At 52.0% G+C, this 24,768-nt stretch overlaps 1 protein-coding gene across 7 annotated transcripts; it reads right to left on the reverse strand.

The window, feature by feature from the left end:
- Nucleotides 1-3,997: 3,997 nt before the first annotated feature.
- Nucleotides 3,998-23,860, reverse strand: LOC131095643 (zinc finger CCHC domain-containing protein 9-like). Of its 7 annotated transcripts, XR_009115903.1 has the most exons (6): nt 23,561-23,860; nt 22,276-22,426; nt 21,956-22,048; nt 20,976-21,044; nt 13,622-15,734; nt 3,998-4,226 (listed from the first exon to the last, which is right to left on the reverse strand). XR_009115903.1 is itself a non-coding variant. In XM_058043641.1 (5 exons), exons 1-5 carry the CDS (start codon nt 23,834-23,836, stop codon nt 7,537-7,539), a joined length of 615 nt encoding a protein of 204 aa, XP_057899624.1. In that variant the 5' UTR covers nt 23,837-23,860; the 3' UTR covers nt 5,527-7,536. The 7 variants fall into 7 exon arrangements, 6 of the variants coding, with proteins under 6 accessions (XP_057899624.1, XP_057899620.1, XP_057899621.1 ...); XM_058043641.1 differs by lacking the exons at nt 3,998-4,226; nt 13,622-15,734 and adding an exon at nt 5,527-7,562; XM_058043637.1 differs by lacking the exon at nt 3,998-4,226 and having other exon boundaries at nt 12,039-15,734.
- Nucleotides 23,861-24,768: the final 908 nt, after the last annotated feature.

Raw genomic sequence — 24,768 nt, forward strand, 5'->3', positions numbered from 1 at the left:
CAAGTCCAACCCATGTTCTAACACTTCAACTAGATCATGGCACCAAGTGCCGCATCCAGTCTTTTTTTAAGCTCTTCGAGGGATGATGACTCCACCACCTCCCTGGGTAGATGATTCCAGTATTTGACCACTCTTTCTGTAAAATACTTCCTCCTTAATTCTAGCTTGCATCTCCCTTGGCGCAGCTTGAGACTGTGTCCTCTTGTTCTGTCTGTTGTTGCCTGGAGAAAGAAACCGTCCCCCAGCTCACCTCAGCCACCCTTCAGGAAGTTGAAGAGAGTGATAAGGTCACCCCTTAGTCTCCTTTTCTCCAGGCTGAACAACCCCAGCTCCCTCAGTCGTTCCTCATACGGCTTGTGCTCCAAGCCCCTCACCAGCCTCGTTGCTCTCCTTTGGACACGCTCAAGCATCTCAACATCCCTCCTAAGGTGAGGGGCCCAGAACTGGATGCAATACTCCAGGTGAGGCCTCACCAGTGCTGAGTACCGGGGAAGAATGACCTCCCTGCTCCTGCTGGCCACACCATTCCTGACACTGCCCAGGGTGCCATTGGCCCTCTTGGCCACCTGGGCACACTGCTGGCTCGTGTTCAGCCGGCTGTCAACCAGCACCCCCAGGTCCCTTTCCACCTGAGCACTGTCCAGACACACCGTCCCCAGATTATATCAGTGCAGGGGGTTATTGTGGCCAAAGTGCAGGACTCGGCACTTGGACTTATTGAAATTCATCCCATTCGATTCTGCCCATCCATCCAACCTTTCCAAATCTCTCTGCAGAGCCCTACATCCCTCTAGCAGATCTACACACGTTCCCAGTTTAGTGTCATCTGCAAATTTGCTGATAAAAGACTCTAAACCCTCATCCATCTCATCAATAAAAATATTAAACAGAACTGGCCCCAGCACAGACCCCTGAGGGACACCACTGGTGACTGGTCACCAGCTGGATGCAGCACCATTCACCAGCACTCTCTGGGCCCGGCCATCCAGCCAGTTCTGAACCCAGCAAAGAGTGCTCCTGTCCAAGCCACGGCCTGCCAGTTCATCTAGGAGTGTGCTGTGGGAGACAGTGTCAAAGGCCTTGCTGAAATCCAAGTAAACAACATCTACAGCCTTCCCTGCATCCACTAGGCGGGTTACCTGGTCATAAAAGGTGACCAGGTTGGTCAAACATGATCTACCCCTCCTAAATCCATGCTGGCTGGGTCTGATACCCTGGCCATCCTATAAATTTTGCGTGATGGCACATAATATAAACTGTTCCATTATTTTGCCAGGTACTGAGGTCAGGCTAACTGGTCTATAATTACCAGGATCCTCCTTTGCACCTTTTTTGTGAATGGGTACCACATTGGCCAGCTTCCAGTCATCCGGAACCTCACCAGTAAGCCATGACTGTTGGTAAATGATGGAGAGTGGCTTTGCAAACTCATTTGCCAGCTCTCTCATTATCCTGGGGTGGATCCTGTCTGGTCCCATAGATTTATGAATATCCAAGCATTTCAGTAGTTCTATGACAGCCTCCTCTTGGATAATGTAGGGAGCATTCTGCTCTCTGACACCATCAACCAGCCCAGGCGGGCAGGTGTCTTGAGGGCAAGTCATCTTCCCACTAAAAACTGAGGCAAAATAGGCATTAAGCACTTCTGCCTTTTCCTCATCTGCAGATACTAAGTTCCCTCCTTTGTCCAATAAAGAACAAAGGCTGCTCTTACCTTTCCTTCTACCATTAATGTATTTGTAAAAACATTTTTTATTATCCTTTACAGAAGTCACCATTCTAAGTTCAAACTGAGCTTTGGCCTCCCTAATTTTTTTTCTGCATGCTCTAGCAGCCTTCTTGAATACTTCCTTAGAGACCTGACCCTTCTTCCAACGCTGATACATCCTCTTTTTATTCTTAAGTTCCTCCAAAACCTCCTTGCCCAGCCAGGCTGGACGTTTACCCCGTTGACTGATCTTTCGGCACACAGGGATGGTCTGTTCCTGCGCCCTCAAGATCTCTGTTTTGAAGTATGCCCACCCTTCCTGAACTCCTTTGTTTTTAAGGGCTGCTTCCCAATGGACGCTCTGAATAAGTCTCCTAAACAGGCCAAAGTCTGCCCTCCGCAAGTCCAGTGCAAGAGTTTGACTGGTGCTCTTCCTGACTTCCTGACTTCAATTGAGAACTCCATTATTTCGTGATCACTCTGCCCCAAGCGACCTCCAACCACCACATCTCCCACCAGCCCATCTCTATTTGCAAATAGCAGATCTAACATAGTCCCTCCCCTGGTGGGTTCATCCACCAGCTGCAACAAAATGTTGTCCTCCATACATTCTAAGAATTTCCTGGACTGCCTCTTTATTGCTGTATTAAGTTCCCAGCAGATGTCTGGTAGGTTGAAGTCACCCACAAGAACAAGGGCTGATGATCTTGAGACATTACCTAGCTGCTTATAGAATGAGTCATCTACTTCTTCTTCCTGGTCGGGTCGACGATAACAGACTCCCAGTGTGGTGTCAGCCTTGTTGGCCTTCCCCTTAATTCTTACCCATAGACATTCAACTCCATCTTCCTTTGTTTCAATTTTGATCGCATCAAAAGTTTGCTTAATATAAAGGGCCACCCCTCCTCCTCTTCTTCCTTTCCTATCTCTTCTGAAGAGCTTGTATCCATCCAGTGCAGTACTCCAGTTATGTGAGTCATCCCACCACGTTTCCGTGATGGCAACTACATCATAGCTCTGCAGTTGCACCATGGCCTCCAGCTCTTCTTGTTTATTGCCCAAACTGTGTGCATTGGTATACATGCACCTCATCTGGGCTACTAAGTTCACCCCTGTCTTAGCCTTGCAATTCTTGGGCCTGTTTCCAGATAACTCAGCTGGTTCCCTTTCCCCCTTCAAACCTAGTTTAAAGCTCTCTCAATGAGGTCTGCCAGTTCGTAAGCTAAAAACCTTTTGCCCTTAACAGAGAGGTGTACCCCATCTGGTTCCAGCAGAGAAGATGCTGTAAAAGTTTCCCCATGATCAAAGAATCCAAAATTTTGCCGATGACACCAACCCTTAAGCCACTTGTTGATGATGCGGATTCTTCTGTTTCTTTCATCATTTTCCTCCGCCACCAAAGGGACTGAGCAGAACACTACCTGTGCTCCTGCCCTATCAATTACCTGACCCAGTACCCTGAAGTCCTTTCTAATTGCCTTGACACTCCTCTTCTCAATCTCATCACTGCCAGCCTGGAGTATCAGCAGTGGGTAATAATCAGAGGGCTGAATCAGCCCAGGAAGTCTCTCAGTGATATTTTGTGCCCGGGCCCCAAGGAGGCAACAGACTTCCCTGTGGGATGGGTCTGGTCGACATGTGGGGCCCTCAGTTCCCTTCAGGAGGGAATCACCTACTACGATTACCCTTCTTTTCTTCTTGATGCTAGAGGTAGTGATCGGTCTTGCAGGTGAATCATAATTGGGGGGTTCACTGGGCAGACAATTCACTCCTAAATCATCTAGCTGTATCTCTAGATCCAGGATATCATACCTATTCTGAAGTGGTACTTGGCTGGATGATGGGGAGGGGGAGGTCTTTTTATTATTACCACCCCTAATGGGGACCCGTTTCCACTCCTCTTCATCCGCCAGGTGCCCTTCTGTTGCCTGAGAGTGGGAGGCATATAAGTCCTCAGTCTCTTGCCCACTTATAGGTGGCATCTCTGCCCTGGTGGCCTGAGGCATCATGGGCCCATCTAGCTAGGAATAACTCTCCCTTATGTTCCCAATCTAGGTCTATTTTGGAACACCCCTATCTTTGCAGCTTGGTCTACCAGCTCATTGTTTTGGTGCTCCTCATTGGCCCTCCTCTTGGGTACATGGGCATCTACAAGGCGGACTTTCACAGGTGTTGCCTTCTGATGCAAGCCAAGGCGACCTGGTTCTGAGGAAATGGCACGGCGATCCAAACTCTCCAGGGTCGCTCAGGCCAAGAACACACGCAGGCACCAACGTGGTGGACGGTTCAAAGGCCTTTATTGTCCCGTCTCGTCAGGTTTTATATTCGGGAAGGTTTTTCTCTACGTCAGGGGGTCTTACCTTACTGTAATTGGTTAATAAGGAGTCGAAAGTTACTAATGTTAGGGGGGTCTACATTCTTGGGTGATCCCTTATCACTAGGCGTTAGGGGGAGAGGAATCCTGCTGCTTTCCGTGACATCGCGAGATTTTCCAAGCGCCTGACCCTATCTACTACATCTCCCCCCCCTTTTTCAGAAATGAACGAAGTAGTCATATACATAGGTACTGAGATGAGGCATGAGGTTGTTGACAAAAAAAGGGGTTTGGTAAACCTGGGTAGAAAATCTTGTGACTGGCAGTGTTCCCTGGTCGAATTCACAGCAGTTGTTGCCGGCCTATGAACAGGATGTTGGCCCATTCTAGGCGGGTCTGAATGAATGAGACTAGCTTGTTCAGCAGGCATGGTCCGAAGGTGACAGCTAAAAGTAGCATTGCCAATGGACCTGTTAGGGTAGAAATTAGGGTGGTTAGCCATGGTGATCGATTGAACCAGAACTCAAACCAACCCTGTTGGGCTTCTGTTATGGTTTGGGCCTGGCAAAGCCAGAGCCCCCATGAGTACACCTTCTCCCCGGTGTCTGCTGTGAGATGTGACCAGGAATAAGCAAAGCAGGCTCCAACTTAAACATAAAGAAAAGTTTATTAACTAAGCTACACACAAACAATTACTAAACTACACACAAAAGAAAAAAAAACACAAGGAAAATGAAAACCTCACAAAAAACACTCTCCCCCTCCTCCCCTCTAAATTCCCAATACAATACATCTTCCAAAATCACCAGTTCTGGGTCCAACACCACCCTTTAGATTGCTCAAAATTTCAGCTCCTCAAGAGGACAGGGAGTCCTTCCATGTGTCGTGGTGGCCTTTTCCATCCTTGTTCCGGTGCTCTCACCACCGAACAGGGATCAGGACTGCTTCCAGGGTTGTCTTTTTAAGGATGCTTTGTCCAGTTCCAGAAAAGCACAGTATCTCACCTTCTCACCTTTGGGACATCCGTCCCCCCCATATTTTATATACCCCCTGGGGCTGAGGGGTACCCACACTGAATCTTCTTTGGCACTGGGACATTTCTCCCCCTGGTCTCAGTCTCTGTATCACACGGAAACATGGCTCTGTCCATGGCTACACAAAAGAGTCCAGCATAAAATGCCACTCCATCTTCTCCATTCTTTCAACATCTCTCACTCTCTCTCTCTGGTCCAGACCTCCATCACTCGTTCATTTCCTTCGTCCTCCTCCACTCTTATCACTCGTCTAGGAAGGGTTAATGTTCTGTAAGGTTTTCATTGTCCAAAAAGGGTTAAAAACTCCTCCAGGCAGCTGGACTCCTGGCTCCCCCCCGCCATCTCCTCAGCCGGGCTGCCTGATGCCAGCACATATTTACTGAGTTTCAAGATAACGACACAGGCTGCACTCTCTCTCTCTCTCTCTGTCTCCAAGGGGGCGGGGGGGGGGGGGGGGGGAATGGCTGTCCGATGTCTCCTGGGGCTCCTCCACCCTTTCATCCTCCAAGGCCTCCTCAACTCCCACCTCTGTCCAGGCCCAGGCCTACCACATGGCTGCCCCTCCCCCGCCCAGCAGCAGCGGCTGGACGGGGGAGAGATCCGTCCTCCATCCCTCGAAGTCCCAAGACAGCCTCCCAGGCCCGAAGCTCTGCTTTTAACCCCTGGGTGTTCTCGGAGGTGTGTCCTAAATCCCACTGGCTACACCAGGTGTCAATATCAAAATCCAAGCACCCATTGGTTTGACCACAACATCCCAGAATTCCCATTTCTTCCTGGTCAAACCACCACAGCTTCCCTGTCTTTCTGTCTCTGAGCCAGTCTGTTTCGGAGTTCTGCCATGGAGTCTCTCACGACTCCCATGTGGTCTGCATAGAAGCAGCACTCCTCCTTCAAGGCGGCACACAGGCCTCCTTGCTGCATGAACAGGAGGTCTAGTCCTTGCCTGTTCTGCAAGACTACTTCTGAGAGTGAGGAGACTGACTTCTCTAGAAAGGAGATGGATTTCTTGATCCTCTGCAGGTCCTCGTCAATTGTTGCCTGCAGCTGTGACAGTCCTTGGTGCTGTGTCGCTAAGGCTGAGACTCCTGTGGCCGTTCCGGCTGCTCCTAGGCCCAGCAGCATTGCGATAGTTATACCTGTTACTATTTCTCTTTTGTGGAGCCGGCTGGGTTCCTCAAAAAGGTGGTACACTTCTTCATCTGCGTGGTACAGACCCCTAGGAACAATCAGAACTTGGACACAAAAGTCGTTAGAGTCATTGAATTTGGAAAGGAACACACACAGGGACTCACTCCAGATCGCTGGCAAACCCACATCCCAGATGCGGATGGGACTACCCACTTATTGTTTTTCCCGTTGGGTTTGACAACTTCGGTGCAGACGTTGCCTTTCCGCCTAGCTAGGGTTGCATTGCCAAAGCATCTGCCCTGGCCTGTGACTTGACTCAGGGTGATTCCTTTGCGGGGGGTGTCCCATCTACATTGGTTGGGTGCATCTGCTGTGGAGTAACTGAAGGGAGTGTTTAAAGCGACTCCTTTGTAAAAGGGAGGTTCGACATCGTAACAAAGCCAGCAGGATTCGGTTAGGTTAGGGTTAGATTCGTTCAGGGATAGGAAGGTAGCTTCTAACATACGAAGGATTGGGTCTGAGTCTGACTCAGCTGAACGGCCTATCTGAAAGGCTTCCGCATGGCCGGTCGGGATATCAGCCACCCTTGTGGGCAAGGCTTTGAGGTTGGTCATGTTTCTCCCTTTTGGCACGCTTTTAATCACTTTATTGGGTCCGACCGCTCGGGGTGCCTAATAATTTGCACATTCACTCTCTCTTTTGACCCTTGAAAGACTACTGTCCACGTTTTGCCTATGGCCCAACTAGGGTGATCTGGCTGCAAAACTGTCATGTTGTAGTCTGTGCATTTCCGAAATTCGGGGATTTTATGGCGGTTTTGTTAAAAGTTTCCGTGGAGGAAGAGGGGTGTTTTGCAACCGGTGGGTGCCCAGGTGAACTGTAAGAATTTGTCGGGCTCTTGTGGCTCCCACCCAGGCCCTGACGGTGTGGCATCTGTAACAATGGTTTCGCAGCCCCAGTGCCCACAATATCCCCACCCTGGGTGATTGCAGTAGCTTTTCCCAGGGTTTGAAGCTGGGCACCAGTAGGATAGGTACATGTGTGTGGCATGTGGGGAATAGGGGTCTACCTTTGGTTGTCCTGGAAACAGGCCGGTGATGCGGAGCACGAAGGATGGGGCGTTCGGTGTGGTGATATCTTTGAGCACCTTGTCGCTACTACGGTGTTGCATGACCCACCTGAGTGGCCAATGGGGGTAGTGATCTGGGCTGGCTTGCCCTCTGGCAACCAGCCCCAACAGCAAAATCACACAGAAACACCGTTGATGCTTGGGTTCCACCCATGCGGGTCTCTCGGGCGCTGCCTGGCAGCTTGGTGGTCTGTCACTTTCCTCTGGAATGGGGATGTACGCATCACGAGGATGTCCCACGAGCAGGTCCTGTAAACAGAAATTCGCAACTCTCGTCAGTCTCATTCTGCTCGTTGTGAAGGTCGGGCTTGATTGACTTAAGTGGACACCACCTGATTTTGCCGTCCTTTTTGACAGCTGCGTACCCCCTCCCCGTGAGCATCAGCCTCCAACCCCCTTCCCATTTGCCTAGCTCGTTTCTAATTATAACCTGCGGGCCCTCCTCTAGCGTTCGAGTGGCCCAGTGTTTTTGAACAGGACTGTTTGTTTCATCTCCCCTAGGGAATTGATTCAATGCCAGCAGAGCGGTTGCCAGTATACGTACTTGATCTCCTGGGGAAATGGCATTGGCAAAGCCCTCTGCTTTCACCAACACTTCTATCTTGGTTTTCAGGGTCTGATTTGCTCTCTCAACTCTGGCCTGCCCGGTACTGTTATACGGGATACCTTGCACTAATGTGATGCCCCATTTTGAAGCAAACTCTTGCACTGGTTTAGAAGTGAAATTGGAACCGTTGTCAGTTTTGATCAGTTTGGGGATACCAAGCCAGGCCATGGCTGTCAGCCAGTGCTGAATTGGGGCCTTGGAGTTAGTTTTGGGGTGCTGCATGGCTATGATCGTTCCGCTATGAGTGTCAACTGTCACTGCAAGCCATGCTCGGGGCTTCAGCAGTTCACACCAAGTGAAGTCCAACTGCCAGATTTCTGAGGGCTTGAGACCTCTCGGGTTGACCCCGCAGGTCCATAGGGGTGATTTCTGGCAGTGAGGGCAGGTGGCTACCACATGTTTCGCGTCCGCTGTCGAGATTTCGCATCTCTTCGCCAGTGCTTTGGCTCCGATGTGGAGCGACTCGTGCAGTTGACGGGCTTCCTGCAACGTCCAGACGCCTTTCGCTGCGGCGTCCGCTTTGTCGTTGCCGATCTGGAAGTAACCTTTGACTGGGTTGTGGCTGTTGATGTGAATGACCGACACGGTGCCCCGTCGCGAAGAGAGTGCTTCTTCCAGCATTAAGGCTGCTGCAGATGTTGACACTCCCAGTCCTGCCATGGCTAGGCAGAGCCTTGCCACGAATATATGAAGTGTTATAGCCACCAGCTGGGTGCTTTTCCATGCCCGGGACTGCCCTCCCACTCCGTTCACTGGAGGGACTTCTATGAATTGCCAATGTCCGGGCCAACGTGCTTGGGGAAAAATTGTGCAGTCTGATCCCGTGTCCGCCCAAAACTGGAGCCCTATGACGTGGGGATCCTGACTGCTGTGAAGGCGGCATGTCCCCCACACCATCAGGGGCTCCTTCCCTATTCTCATGGCCAGGGCCACCCAGGGATCCCGCACTGGGGCGTCCCCTGCTGGTCCTGTGACACCGGCGCGGCTTGTGGCGGTGGGGGGTGCGAAAGCATTACTGGTGGTGTTGTGCAATTCTGGCATTGCGTTGTAGGTGGGGATGTAAAATTGACTGCTCCCTGTGGGGGCATGGGTGCGTGAGGGCGTACGCGGCCCTAAGTCCGGCTAGCAAAAGGGGAGATGCAGCCGACACCCCTGCGCATCAGAAGCCAGCCCCCCTTGGCGTCCTGGCCTCGGGCTGGGCTGGATTGCGGACTTGGGTTCACGCAGGACGAGACGAGTGAGGAGGCGACCACTTGCTGGGGGTAAAACGTCGGTTTATTGAAGAGCCCACAGGCAGCAAAAAGGGCAACCAACAGGTGGAAAAACCCACAGCAAATGGCCCCGAACAGGGGGGGAGACAGAGTTTTTACAGGGAAGGGGTGGAGAAGGGAGGGGAAGCCCAGCTAACCAATAGGGGAACATGTGGGGCGGTACATAAGAAAACTGACACAAGAACTTATCCAATAAGCATAGAACAAAGGAGGGGCCCCGGGATGCCAGCCAACCACAACCCCCAGAGAGAAGAATGTTCTCGAAAGCAGGGAGGAGTGGGGGGTGATTGACTGGGCCCAGGGGGGAGGAAAACTTTACTTATATGGTGGGATAAGGGAGGAGCAGTTATGTAACTTGGGAGATTGACAGCTAACGGGGGCAGGGGTAACCATAGTAACTCAACTGTCAGGGCAATAGTGGCGGGAAAACTGGGAAGAGAGGAACCATTTATGGAGAACAAAGGGACAACATACATAAAATGAGGGAGCAAACTCAGAAACTTAAAAACACACCACAACACATGGGGTATGAGGGTCCCCTGCCCCACTGGGGGTTGGCATAGATGGGCCGTCTCGCATTCGCAGCGGGAGGAGGCTGAGCATGGCCCGCGCGCCCCCTCCCTCTTCCGTTTCCCCGGGGCCGGGATCTACTGTCCCTAGCGAGGTGTCTTCCCACAGCTCCTACAGATCCCTCTCGGGCGTGCTTGGAGTGAGGGTGCTGCCAGGGAAAGCTGTGCCGGCTGGGGACAGCTCGCTGAGTTGCAGCCCTTGCCCAGAAGCCTGGGCTAACGCGGTCATCCTGCCACTCCTGCTTAGATACAATCCGCCCCGCCCCATGAAAAAGCATGCGGCTTATTTGCGTAATATCAAAAGTGAGTAGATCGTTATTGCTAGAAAGGTTGTCCACAAGAGTGGGTACTACAGCTGAGTTGACCCCTTTTTCTGAAATCGCTTTTTCTTCTTTTGGGTTAACTGGGGTATATGCCCTGTCGCCCTGGTTTTCTAAGATTTTCTAAGCCTTCTGATGTTGACATTCTTGTAGTGAACTTTCCCACACACTTTCTGTAAATAACTCATTGTTTTTCATTCCTTTATGGAGGAGGAGAGAGTTGATGGACTGTTGGTTTGACCTGTGGCATTGCAGAGGTGTCACTGTCACCTTCCAATCCACTGTCACTCTTGTAAAACTATAAATAGTGGAGTCAGAGAATAAAACTTCCCTTTTTTCCTTTCACCTGAAAGCGGTGGTGTGCTTGTGTTCTTTCGTGTCAGTCGGCGACATCTACAGAAAGTGTGTGGGAAAGTTCACTACAAGAATGTCAACATCAGAAGGCTTAGAAAATCTTAGAAAACCAGGGCGACATATGCCCTTTGTTGGTTCCCCCGCGCTCCGGTGACCCTCGCCGGGAAAGCGTGTATCGTGGCTGCCGGTGCCCGGTCTTCACCAGCTATTTTTATTTTCCCCCAACTGGTGAGTTTGTGTTGCGATTGTTTTCCGATATTGTTTAAAGCTTTATTCGGTTTCGCTCGAAACTGCATTAATTCTGCTCTCTCGGTTTCCGAGTCCCAGCCAGACTTGGTCGGCTCTTCAGAGCTGTCTGAGCAGCTGTTACTTGACTCTGAGCCGGAAGCTGACTGCCGGTACACTTCCGGTGCTCCATGCCGTTTTGTTCGGCTTTGTCTTCGCTTCCCCCTTCCGGGGTGGTGCCGCTCCCTCCCCCTGGGCTCCCCCCGCCTCCTGCCGGGGGATGTCCTTACCCTATAAGGACCTAATTTGAATACAGCGCTCTGATTGGTTTTATGCTCCTCCGCGGGGGCCGCCCCGTCTCCCCGCTCGCCCGCGCATGCGTTGTTAAGCAGGCTGATTCCATTTCCACCCCCCGCCTCCTCCCTTCCGCCCTCGCCATGTGGTTCGGCGCCATTAAACGCACATGGCGGGGGCGAGTTTTTACTGATCCAGGCAGGGTCCCACAATCTGGTCACGTTCCGCGCCTTCTCCGCGAGTCCCTGACAAAAGCATCGCGCGCGCTGCTCTGCCTCCTGCGCCGGATCGGTGACCGGCAGGGAAGGGACGGATAGAGAAACCGCGGATTTTTCGGCTGGTTCTGCGGGGGGGCCGGGACCCGGCAGGCTCCGTGGGAGGGTCGGGGGGTCCCCTGGGTGTTCCGGGGGGTCCCCTGGGGGTTCCAGGGGGTCTCCTGGGGGCTCCGGGGGCTCTGGGTTTGGGCTCGGGAAGGGGTGGAACGCGCCCGGCCCCGCATGTTCCCGCCTTCAATCTGATCGCTCTCAGAGGCGGTTTGTGTCGCGGCCCCCACCCCCAGCTTTGGTGTAGCTAATAAACGTATACGCGCGGCTTTCCGCGTCTCCTGTTCTTCTAACGTCTTGCGTAGGGCCTGTTCTACTTTCCCCCACGCTTTGAGATTTTTACCACTGCCTGTGGACTTAGAGTCCTCTGCTGAGGCGGCAGTGCACTTCTCCTGCGCTTCTGAATATAATATATTTACCGGACATCCGATCGTCCCGAGCTCTAGGAGCCTTGCAATAGCAAGATCAGAATTCCTGAGCTCACCTTTAATTCCCCATTGCTCATGAGCCTGACTTACGACCTTTGCTATAGTTTCCATGATTCGAGGGTGTCCCCTCCGCTGCACTAGACCAGCTGTGCAGCCGCCGTCCTCTGTCCAGGCGAATCCCCGTTCCCCGGGCTCTAATCGGCTTCCCGGGTTTTGGCACCAGTTGTTGCCTTCTGATGCAAGGCAAGGCGACCTGGTTCTGAGGAAATGGCACGGCGACCCAAACTCTCCAGGGTCGCTCGGGCCAAGAACACACACATGCACCAACATGGTGGACGGTTCAAAGGCCTTTATTGTCCCGTCTCGTCGGGTTTTATACTCGGGAAGGTTTTTCTCTACGTCAGGGGGTCTTACCTTACTGTAATTGGTTAATAAGGAGTCGAAAGTTACTAATGTTAGGAGGGTCTACATTCTTGGCTGATCCCTTATCACTAGGCATTAGGGGGATGTTGTTGTTATCTTATTGTATTTCATATTTCTCGAGTCCCATACTCTTGTTATGATATTCTTAAAGTCCATACCTTCTAGCTGGTTTTCTACCATGCTGCTCCTCTCTGCTGTGCAGTTCCTCATGGCTTCATAGGGGCTCCACCAGGGCTCTCGACCCACCCCTTTTATCCCAGTTGCATGAGCTACAGCTGCTGCCCAACCAAGGACCCCACAGCTGTAGCTCATCCAGAGCAACCAGGACCCACCTATCCAATACATAGGACTCTCACTACAATTTCCCCCTTTTTCTATTACTAACAGATGTATTCAAATACAATATAGATGTTCAAGTACAATATATTCATTTCCTTTACAATACATGTTTTACCCCACGACTCAAAGGCCTCATACACCGCACAAGTACAATACACACAATCTTCCACAGCTCTTCAGGCTGCTACAGCTCTCAGGCTGTCCTATTTTCCACAGCTCTTCAGGCTGCATACCTCCATCACGTCGGGGTCACCAATTGTTGTTGTTATCTTATTGTATTTCATATTTCTCGAGTCCCATACTCTTGTTATGATATTCTTAAAGTCCATACCTTCTAGCTGGTTTTCTACCATGTAGCTCTTCTCTGCTGTACAGTTCCTCATGGCTTCACAGGGGCTCCACCAGGGCTCTCGACCCACCCCTTTTATCCCAGTGGCCTTCATGATCTACAGCTGCTACCCAACCAAGGACCCCGCAGCTGTAGCTCATCCAGAGCAACAGGACCCACCTATCCAATACATAGGACTCTCACTACATTTCCCCCTTTTTCTGTTACTAACAGATGTATTCAAATACAATATAGATATTCAAGTACAATATATTCATTTCCTTTACAATACGTGTTTTACCCCACGACTCAAAGGCCTCATACACCGCACAAGTACAATACACACAATCTTCCACAGCTCTTCAGGCTGCTACAGCTCTCAGGCTGTCCTATCTTCCACAGCTCTTCAGGCTGCATACTTCCATCTCCACAGCTCTTCAGGCTGCATACTTCCATCATGTCAGGGTCACCAATTGTTGTTGTTATCTTATTGTATTTCATATTTCTCGAGTCACATACTCTTGTTATGATATTCTTAAAGTCCATACCTTCTAGCTGGTTTTCTACTATGTAGCTCTTCTCTGCTGTGCAGTTCCTCATGGCTTCACAGGGGCTCCTCCTGGGCTCTCGACCCACCCCCTTTTATCCCAGTGGCCTTCATGAGCTACAGCTGCTACCCAACCAAGGACCCCGCAGCTGTAGCTCATCCAGAGCAACAGGACCCACCTATCCAATACATAGGACTCTCACTACAGGGGGAGAGGAATCCTGCTGCTTTCCGTGACATCACGAGATTTTCCGAGCGCCTGACCCTATCTAGTACACACACAGGTAGCCTCCCTACCCTGGTAGCAATGTCTTTCCACTCATCAGCAGCCCAAATTGGTTTCCCTCTACGTTGCCAGTTAGCCTTTTTCCACCTCTCCAGCCATCCCCACAGAGCATTGGCTACCATCGATGAATCAGTGTAGAGGTAGAGCTTTGGCCACTTCTCTTTCTCAGCAATGTCCAGGGCCAGTTGAACAGCTTTGAGTTCAGCAAGTTGGCTTGATCCACCTTCTCCTTCAGTAGCTTGTGCAACCTGTCATGTGGGGCTCCATACGGCTGCTTTCCACTTCCGGTTCATCCCTACGATGCGACAGGAACCGTCAGTGAAAAGAGCGTAGCGTGTTTCCTCTGGTGGCAGTTGGTTATAGGGAGGAGCCTCTTCAGCACGTGTCACCGATTCTTGTTCCTCTTCATCTGTGACACCAAAATTCTCACCTTCGGGCCAATTTGTAATGACCTCCAAAATCCCAGGGCGATTCAGTTTACCTATACATGCGCGCTGAGTGATGAGAGCAATCCATTTGCTCCATGTAGCACTGGTGGCATGGTGAGTGGAAGGAACCTTGCCTTTGAACATCCACCCCAGCACCGGTAGTCGGGATGCCAGGAGGAGTTGTGCTTCAGTGCCTATTACCTCCGAGGCAGCCTGGACTCCTTCAGGATTTGGCCCATATCCTCCCATTTCCCACACCACTTAGGATTTTCCACACCGGGGTTTACTCCTGAGGCAGAGGTCTCATCAGCCCGTCTAGAAATCTCAGCCCTCATTCTAGAGAAGCAGCAGGCTGTATAGAGGAAGGTTACCAGATTGAATACCAGAAAGATGGTTTCTTTAACATTGAGGGGAAACTGAACATCCTTCACTAGTGATGCAACTGATTCATAGGAGAAGAAGGAAAGCAGAGGCTGAAAAACCTCATTCCCTCCTGCTCCTCCTGCAACAAACTGGATGCATAATCATAGCCATGAACCATTCATACCTGGAGCAGACCCTTGCATGTTTATAAACTTCTTGCACATCATTGCCACCAAGCCCAGCAGGATAGCTACTCCTCTGATGTAAAAGCTACGTATGAGGGACAATACTAAAGCTATTTCTGGATAAGAAAATAAACCTAGGGACCAGAGAGGTATTAAAATCTCAAAAAACCCTAGGGACCAGAAATGCATGCAAACCTTCACCCCAATAGACATTATGAATTCAAAAAGCATGGCTATTAGCTGATTTAAATGAACACAGAGTAATAGCAACCAAAATGCAGTCAAAACAGGGTTTTTCCACTCTCTCTCGAGCTCCACGTTGGGCGCCAATATTTTGTCCTGGTTTAGGGCAAATTTGTTAAAGAATCTGCAAAGGAGGGCCCCTCCAGAAAGCAAAACCCACACGGCCCCTCCCCCCAACCGGTTCGGGAAAAAATTCCTTGGAGAGAGGTGGAAAGAACTTGTTTATTTCAGGCACAGCACCCCCCAGCACACAAAATGAACAATACCAGCTGACACTGCTCTGAGAAAGGTGACAAAATCAGAAAGTCTCTTTCGGGGGTGGTTGCTCTGTTCTCAGTCCCTCTGGTGCTGGGGTAGCTGCTGCAGCCAAATGGTGTGAATCCTCAGTGTTCTCAGTCCCAGTCCAGAGCAGGCTCGAGATGGTCACAGAAACAGGAGAGGAGGAGAAACAGTCCAGGAAGGAATTTGGACTGTTTAGCTAAACTAGCTAATAAGCAGAAGCAAAAGCGAGAGCAGAAGCAAGAGCAGAAAAGCAAGCAAGCAAAGCAGCAAGCTGAAAAGCAAGACGACAAAACAGCCCTATGTACTGCCCGTCTCTGTGTCCCTGATAAGAGAAACCCAAACAAAACTTCCACTCTTCAGAGCCGGTCTTAAAGGCACAGAACAGATGAATGGGGATACAAGCATCATAATGTCACCCCAGGACAGCTAGGTAGCTTTTCCCTTGGCTTAAGGCTCCAACAGACGGTAGAGACAGGAGGAGCCGAAGACGCCGACTGTTCCACGAGTATGGCTTTATTGGAGGGTCTGTGAAGGGTCTCAGCTCTTCTTCATCCGAGTTAGTAGGGGCACAGTATGCTACTTTTATACCCTTGGCCCAGATCCAATCTTGACCAATGGCAAAGGTGTTAGAGGGACCATAAGTGACCAATAGTAGGGTTAACAACATATTGCCTTATATGGCTAGAGGGATAAGGTACTAGGCGGATGTCCCTGGAGACAGGAAACTTCTTTGCCGCTGTGTCAGCGTTCTATTCTCCAAGGGGCCCTGGCTAAACCCGAGGGGTTTACTATACTGGCGGTCTCCCCTCACATGAACATGCAGGCATTCCCCTGGAAAACACCAAAATATTAATTGGGCCCAGTCCTGGGGGTCTCTCCCCTCAGGAACTGGGGGTCTCCCCTCACGCAGAACACGCAGATGTTTCCCTGATAAACCCCACAAAATCAGGATTCAGCCATGAGAGGCAGTCCTGGGGATCTCCCCTCATGCAGAACACATGGATATTTCTCTGGAAAACCCTCAAAAAATCGAGATTTATTCTTTGGGCCTAATCCCAGGTGTGTATCCCCTCAGGAACCGGGGGTCTCCCCTCACACAGAACATGCAGATGTTTCCCTAACAAAACCCACCAAAATGGGATTTAGCCCTCAGGGGCAGTCCTGGGGGGTCTCCCTTCACACAAAACACACAGATATTCCCCTGGAAAATCCCCAAAAGTCATGATTTAGTCATTGGGCCTGATCCTGGGGGTGTCTCCCCTCAGGAACTGGGGGTCTCCCCTCATGGAGATGTTTTTTCTGACAAAACTCACCAAAATCGGGATTCAGCCCTTGGGAGCAGTCCCAGGGACTGAGACATGAAACTCCTAAAAGGCCCCTCTGCTCCTTCCAAGGACTGGGACTGAAACCCCCAGCCTGGGGGAGGTGTGTGGGGAGGCAAGCTGACCAAAGCGAGATGTTTGCCTGCAGATTGTGACCACTGGAGCAAGAAAACAATGGCTCTCACTCACTGCTGAGAACATGGAGTACCTGTTACATCTATTCCCTGTTGTATCTGTTTCGTCCCCCTCACAGTTTTCAGTAATAAAAACCTCTGAGTTAGCTAGAGCCTTTGAGATCTCCCCAGCGTAGCAGGCGGACCCTCGGCTGGACTGGACCAAAGGACTCCGTCTCTGCGTTGGTAGCTATATCCTCTCTCCTTGCCTCCCTCTCTCCTATTTCTTTCTCTCTCTTTTCCTTTCCCTTAATGCCTCCATCGCATTTTTGCTGTGGTTACTTCAATAAAAGCGCATTTGATTTGATTATCACTGCAAACCCCCTTGTACCGTGTTGGTTTTTGCCCCGAGATCACCCCTACCAACCATCAGGTCATCTGTTCACTAGGAGGGACCCTGACACACCCCTTGTAATCTGCAGAAACCAGTGCTACTGAGGAGCTCTGCCAGTTTCACCACAGTTTTCATCCCAGTATGTGCAGAAGGCTGCCCTGCAGTGCTGGTGGGTTCTGCAGGAGAGCCCTGAGCTCCAGTTGTGCCAGGCTGGAGAGACAAACACGCAGCAGCAACTCCTGGGTGCCCTCCTCCCCAGCAAGCTGGGCTGAGCTGTGTCTGCCTTGTGTGCTGCTCTCTTTGACCTCAGAGAGGCCCTTCAGAGCAGCGAGGGTGGCATCAGCCATTGCATCCTGGTGAGGGCCAGCACTGCCACTCTGTGTCACTGCAGTGCCACCGCCGCCAGGGCCAGGGCTCTCAGGGCTGGCACTGGACACACCTTCAGCGTGCCCTGCAGCCCGAGCAGAGCCTGCTGCAGGGATTTACGGAACCCACCAGCCACACATGAGAAGGGCGGCAGGGGAGGCACCAAGGGGAGCCCTGCGGGTGTCACCTCTCCGGTGTCCCCTGGCCTGTGCCTCCCTTTGGGCACAGCTCTGCCTGCTGGGCCACCCCACCGGGCTGTGCTTCACCAGGAATGCGGCGAGACACACACCTCCAGGCCTCTGGCTCACAGATCCAGATCCAGATCTCATTCTGGTTCACAGATCCAGATCTCATTCTAGGTCAGCATTTCCTTCACGTGGATAAAGTGCAGCAGCTCACGCTGGGAGCCCAGGCATTCCCTTCCGAGCACAGAAGGCCCCGAGGTGGTGGGTGCCGCCTCCCAGCTCCCTGCCGGCAGCGGGGCACTCCCCGGCGTGCAGGAGATGGCAGAGCAGCCTGCGCTGCACAGGTAACCCGGGCTCCCAGCGCTGCTCAAGAGAGACCCCTGATGTTGGCTCTGGACACAGCCGGCCCAGAAGCTGCTGCACCCAGCACTGTGAATTCATGGACTGACACCTTGACAAGCAGCACCTTCTGCAGGTGCTTTCCAAACAGCCTCCTGCAGCCACGCATGCCTCTGTGAAACAGCACCAGCTGCCCCTAGCCAGTGGTTTTGTCCAGCACCAACAGCTCAGATTGCTCTGCAGGAGCTGGAGATCAGCCCCTCCTCGAGAGCTGCACAACCACAGCCTGCACCAGCCCTCGCTGGGCAGCACTGGCACCACCAGGACAGGCCAAGGCCACGGCCCCAGGGCTGCAGGAACACATCACAAAGCCAAGGAGCTGGGAAATTATCTAAAAATACGCTTTTTAAACAATGCACTTCATTCCTAAAATAGAAACGGAAATGCTTCTTAAGCTGCTATAACTGTCTGTTGCCAAATGTCCACATTAAAGTGATAGCTTTGAGCTGTTACCAACAGTTAACTAAAACTCCATAATTAATCCTTGGTTTCATTCACATCCACTCCTCTTCCCCATTTAAAAATGTGCTCTGATTATTACTAACTGAACATACACCCCTTATCTCAGTCTCCACAGCAGCAGCAAGGAATCTAAAATATGACCTCTAACCACTGTATTCTTTGGCAATATTTTATTAAAAATAATCACCTGTACAAATATAAAATATCCCCACAAAATTTAATTCCCCATATTTGTTTTTTGCTGCAAGAAAATTATGTGAGGGAAGGTCAGGGTGCGCTTCTCCAGGAATGCAGGAACTCTGTTTGGAGTTGGTTTCTTAATTTTTCTGTTTAATATCCACCAGGTTTTTTCTTTTACAAAGAAAAGTTTACTCCCAGCTCACCAAGGCATGGAAACACTGCAGATTTTTGAGCATTTTCTTTGACAAATAAGTAAATAAACTAAGAAAGCTCCTCACTTGCTCTGCAATTCCTTAGGGCTGTGTTTCACCAGAGGTTTCAGAGGAAGGGCTGGATTCTGTTAGTGAACACACTGAAATGACCCAGTGTGCACGACCAACCAGGTTAATGGCAGATAATGACCACTACAACCATCAGGAACTGCACCCCAAGCCCAGCAGCCCACAGGGCTGATCTGAAGCTTCACCACAAGACTGCTCAGGCTGGAACATACGGAGGAATAATTTCATTATTCCTAAAAGGAAAAGTCCAAACCAAACCAGAATCCAACGAGAGCCTTTAGAAAACACCCACAATTCCTTTAATAAAGCAGCCACTTGCTGTGCTCCTGTTGTTCCCAGCTTTACAGCGCGCCAGGCAAGTTTGGGAGGCAAACCGGGAAAATGAGGGGAGACAGAAAACCAACAGTTCCTCTGCAGCTCGCTTGATTTTCTGGATCCGCTCTCTGTCGTCAGCACTGGAGTGCAGCAGCACAAGAGAACTCCTTGAGAGGCTGGAGCCTTCAGAAAGTGACAACCTTGGGTCGCTGGGGCCGCGCTCTCTGCGGCGCCGGCGCGGCCGCGACGTCCTCGTGGTCCGCGCTCAGGCCGGGCATCCAGCGCCCGACAGTCACCTGCTCTGCAGGGCACAGGACAGCAGTGCCAGGCCAGCCCTGCCCCTGCACGGCCTGGGCTGAGCCCCAGCAGGGCAGCACACCCAGCGCTGCACACACTGGCTCAGCAACAATTCACCTGCGCAGCGGCCTGCTCTGAGAACACAGCTGGACATTTACCGGCTCACCCCGCACTGTCCCCAGGTGAGACCCCACCTGCAGAGCTGCCCAGCCCTGGAGGAGCCCTGGGGCTGCTGTGGGGCAGGGCTGGCACCCCAGAGCCTGGGCTGGGCCCAGAGCCCAGCGCGGGCAGCAGGGCAGGGGGGATTCTGCCTTGCTGCCCATGGGGAATGCCACGGGAATCCATATCAGCCTCTGGGCACTGAGGCTGGCCCCATCTGCCTGAGGAAACTGGCATCCGCAGTGCCTGAACTGCTTTGCCAGCTCTCAGCTGTCCTCCTGTACCTGATCATACCCTGCACAATGCACACACGAGCTTAAATATCACAATTCTCACCAATGGTGTCACAGCTCCAAGTAACTCAACTGCTTTTAACCAGCAGTGCTAGTTTTGAAAGAAGTCCCTTGGGAAAATAAACAGCACTTGCAGTCCTCATGGATGCTAAACTTACCAGAAAAAATATAGAAAAAATCTTGTTACAGGCTTCTAAAACTCAGGTGGGGACAGCCTTGCTACTTGCAGATGAGTTTGGGGCAATTTCAGAGTCTTTTGGTGTCATAAATTTCTGTCATACTAAAAGTTTACACTCAGACTGAATCTGACCCATTCTAAACTGGCAAAGCAGTACACACCTAGAACCCTACATAGGGTCTCAGACCTAAAAATATCATTAATGTAAGATCAGATATAGAGAATGCCATAAATAATTCTTACACAAATTTCACCAAAGTGGCTTATTATTAAGGGGCACAATAACTAAGTGTCATAGAAACTAAGTAGAAAAATGCCCAAGTGTGTCACCACCCCAGTAACAGGATCATTCTTCAAACCCTTTTGGGATGCTTTGCCTCCTGTAGGACAGTGGGGGCTTGGGGTACCTCCTTTAATCTTTCCCCCCACATGGAAAGCAGAGGAACGTGTAAGGAAGCAGTTCCTGAGCTGTGAATCCAGCAGGACAGACCTTCCTTGTCCCTGCCCTGGGTGCCTGACACAGCTGCCTGCACACACCGGCACCCTGCACCTGGCACTGGCTTCAGCCCCACCACTCCACACTGAAATCTGCACCAAGCAGCAGCCAGTTCTGCCAGACTGTGAACAGCAGCACAATTACTGGCCAAAAAAAAAATTACAGATTATTTCATATAGCCTTCAGATACACACAAGATGAACTTTCTGTTTTAACAAAAAAATGAATTGCCTTAGTTTTGCACCACAACTTACTGCCTCCTCCACACCCTCCCTGAGGAAGAACCCTCCCTGTTGCTGTCCCAACAAAAGGGCACCTCTGCTGCTTCCAACCCTCTTCCCACAGCCACACGGAGCAGCAGCTGCACCCTGCTGGGCCCACAGCCACCCCACAGCCCTGCAGCTCACCTGCGTTCTGCTTCTCCGGGCAGTCCTTTTTGAAGTGCTCCACAGAGCCACACAGCCTGCAGCCCCCACCTGTTCACACAGAAAGCTGTTACTCATCTAGGGGAAAAAACACCACAAAACACCCAGAAAACACCCAACCCAATTCCCTGCCTGTGTCTGTGAGGGACACAGCTGTTTGGGATCTGTACAGCACCACACACCACAGACTCCAGCCACTGCTCACTGGGTATTTCTGATGTGCTGGAAGCTCTGTTTTTGAGAAACAGGCTGAATTCTGCTGAAACACACACTCAAAGCAACTTATGAAACTGATGGGGGCTCCTGAGAGGCAGGTAATCCAGCTGCAGGCACTGAGATGTGAAATTCGACACAACACGAAATCCCACAATACAAACACTTGAAAGCAAGGTGATTTTTGTTCCACTCCAGCTGTGCTGCAAGATCACCCTCTGGAGCTTGCCAAGGCCCCATGTTTGTGCAGGGAAACTCCAGGACAGGGAATGCTGGTTGTTGGAGCCAACGGAAGAGTGAAACCTTCAGTTAGACCCCAATTCTCATTAAAGTTACTCAGGCTGAAGATGCTCTCCCTTTAGTGGCAGCCCGTGTTTTGTAATTCCCAGAATTTTAAGCTAATGTGTAAGAATGTTCCTATCACCTACTTGGGTGCATGTAAATACACACTGCCTACATTCACACAGGATTTTGTTCCTTGGTGCATGTCCTGATGCTGAGGCACAAGCAAAGTCCCACACTTTGCACCTCATCCTGTCATTTAATACTAAACCCACCCTTAAATTAGAAATCCCCAGGTAATTTATTTGACAATGAATTCCCCAGAATTACTCTGCTTTTACTGAAAGATACACAGCAATTCCTTTTAGCCACATTCTCATTCTCTTGCAGAGCTACTTTGCTCTGTGTCAGGTAGGAAGGACACAGAAATTTCAATTTCACTAAGTTTAGTGAATCAGAACACTCACCTTCAGCATACAACCCCTTGGGATTATCCGGACACGACCTCGACAGATGTCCCATCTCACCACAGATGAAACACTTTGCATATGGAAATGGCCCTGCAAAATTCCACAACAGGGTTTAAGGTCCACATCAAAACCCTGGTGAAGTCACAGACCCAACACGGTGCAATGACAATATTTTCATCACTTCATGCTATAAATTACTGCCAGGCTCCCAGCTAACACTGGAAAAGTTAAATTTCTAGCACACAAAGCTTCAGGGTCAGCACTGGGACAGCTCAGAGGCGAGCATTTCACACACAGCAAAACTTCCTGAGACCCACCAGCAGCTGGATCCACCTTGGCTCTGCACTGGCTGAGGTCGTGCTCCGTGGATCCGCAGCGGTAGCAAATCCCCGTCCCCATGTCCTGGCTCTCCAGCACTGCAGGACAATCAGCCACGCCGTGGCCAGGCTCTCTGCAGTGGAAACACACCTTGGAAGAGCAAAATCCACTGATGAATTCCGTGAGCGGCGCTGAAAACATGGAAATCCCAGGGCGTAAAGGGCAAACACCATTTTGTCCCCAGGAAAAAGCAGCCACAAAGAGACTTTATGCTCTGCCATCAAACCACAAAACATGGACACTTTTCTCCTTTAACCAGCAACACACGGTTTGATGAATCACACACTGAAGTTGCATGATTTCGTTTCAGCCAGGAACCAAGAGGGGCTGGGAACTCCTCAAAGATAGTAGTGAGCCAGGAGAGCCATGCCAAAGGCTACAACTGGACCTGAGAGCCTCCTTTTGTTCCAAACTCCACATCTTTCACCTGAAACACGCTGTGCCTGTGGCAGGGGAGGGCTGAGCTCTTGCTGAGCCCCACAGCAGCACCAGCACACGGAAATACAGAGAGAGCTGCACCTCTTTTAACAATGCTGTGGGAAAATGACTGGGAGTTAAAAGGGGAAATTTCAGGGGAAAATGCAGTGGCTGCTCCCTGGATGGGACCCCCACACACAGCACAATCCAGGCAGGACTAATGGGAGCGGGGCAGAGACCCCACAGCCGTGCCAAAATCCTTGCAGAGGAAGGAACCTTGCAGCTGATCCCACACAGCAGCTGAAAGGCAAGGGAGGTAAGGGAGGATGCTCTGTGGGATCGGCAGCTGGGGTGAAATCCCTGTGTTTGTTCTGACCCCATCCCAGCCCAGGGTGACCCTGAGCAAGCCACTCCCCAGGTACGACCACCCCTAACTAAGATGTGTGACTGAAATCGCTGAATCTCCACCTGAAAGCAAAGAAACGGTATAAAAGTGGGTCAGGAGCAGGGAGAAGTTTGGAAAGACTCCATCGTAATCTGTGGGATGTGCTGAACCTACTGCCTCTTCCCCACAGAGTGAGGACCGTGCTCTGTGTGAGCTTCGCTAGGAATTAGAGCTTGCAATTGTATTGCTTTGATCAGATTACTTTGGACAAGCTATCACAGGCATCCCCCCGGCCTTAACCGGACACATTTCATTACAAAGGGTGTAACTGTGCTCACTGTTCATGCAGGCTGACACACTCCCCAGACGCCGAGCAGAAAGGGTTTCTCCCTTTTCTCCCGCGCTTGCAGGGCAGGACTCACCATGGCGTTCTTCTTCCTCTCCTGCCTCCTCAGCCTCCTGCTCTCCCGCCGCCTGTCCTTCCTCCGCGCCTCCTCCTCCTCCTCCTGCTGCTGCTGCTGCTGCTCCCCGCGGTGTGCCGCGAACCCGTTCACGTCCTGGTTCTCGTACTCCTTCCTCCTCCGTCTCCGGGCTGGCGGCGGCGGCTCCGGCTGCGCGCCCGGCGCCAGCTGCTCCCAAGGGGTGGCGGACAGAGCCCGGGCCCCGGGCGGGGCGCTGCGCCGGGCCCAGCGGGTCATGGCCCGCAAAAGGCTCCGCAAAAGGCTCCGACACCGGCTCGGGCACGGCCGGACCGCGCACGCTGATGACGGACGGGAAGAGGAGGAGGAAGAGGAGGAGCGGGAGCAGGAGCAGGAGGAGCGGGGAGCTGGGCGGGAGGGGCTGTGGGAACCCGCCATGGCAGGGACGCCTTCCACTGCCCCAGGCTGCTCCAAGCCTGGCCTCGGGCAGTGCCGGGGATGCAGGGGCAGCCCCAGCTGCTCTGGGCACCCTGTGCCAGGGCCTGCCCACCCTGCCAGGGAACAATTCCTCATTGCCAAGATCCCGGCCAGCCCTGCCCTCCGGCACCGGGAGCCGTTCCCCGGCCGCCGTCCCCGCGGCCCTCGGCAATTGTCCGTGTCCATCTTTGCCGCGGCCCCTTCGGGCCCCGCGAGGCCGCCCCGAGCTCGGGCCGAAGCTTCTGGTGCCCGGGTGAGCGATGGCAGCCGTGGCGGCCTTTGCTGCCGGCAGAGCTGCTCCATGCCCGTGCCCGTGCCGGAGCCTCCTCTGGCCCGGCTGCAGCAGCTGCAGCTCCTTGCTGGGCCGGCCCGGGGCTGGGGCAGCTCTGCAGGTGGGCTCTGCCTGAGGGGCAGAGGGGCAGAATGGCCCCGGCCCTGCTGCCCCCGCTGGGCTGGGCCGGGCACGGGGCTCGGGGCTGGGCACGGGGCTCTGGGCTCAGCCCAGGCTCTGGGGTCCCAGCCCTGCCCCACAGCAGCCCCAGGGCTCCTCCAGGGCTGGGCAGCTCTACAGGTGGGGTCTCACCCGGGGACAGTGAGGGTGGCCCAGTAAATCCCCGGCTTTGTTATCAGAGGAGGCCACTCCGCAGCTGAAATTAATGTTGATAAGCCAAATAATGCTTCCCTCTTGCCTCAGGTTAGGCTACTGCCTCTTGTGTTTTTAGCAGTTTACTGGA

The sequence above is a fragment of the Melospiza georgiana genome, chromosome Z (assembly GCF_028018845.1).
Source record: "Melospiza georgiana isolate bMelGeo1 chromosome Z, bMelGeo1.pri, whole genome shotgun sequence".
Taxonomy (NCBI): Eukaryota; Metazoa; Chordata; class Aves; order Passeriformes; family Passerellidae; genus Melospiza; species Melospiza georgiana.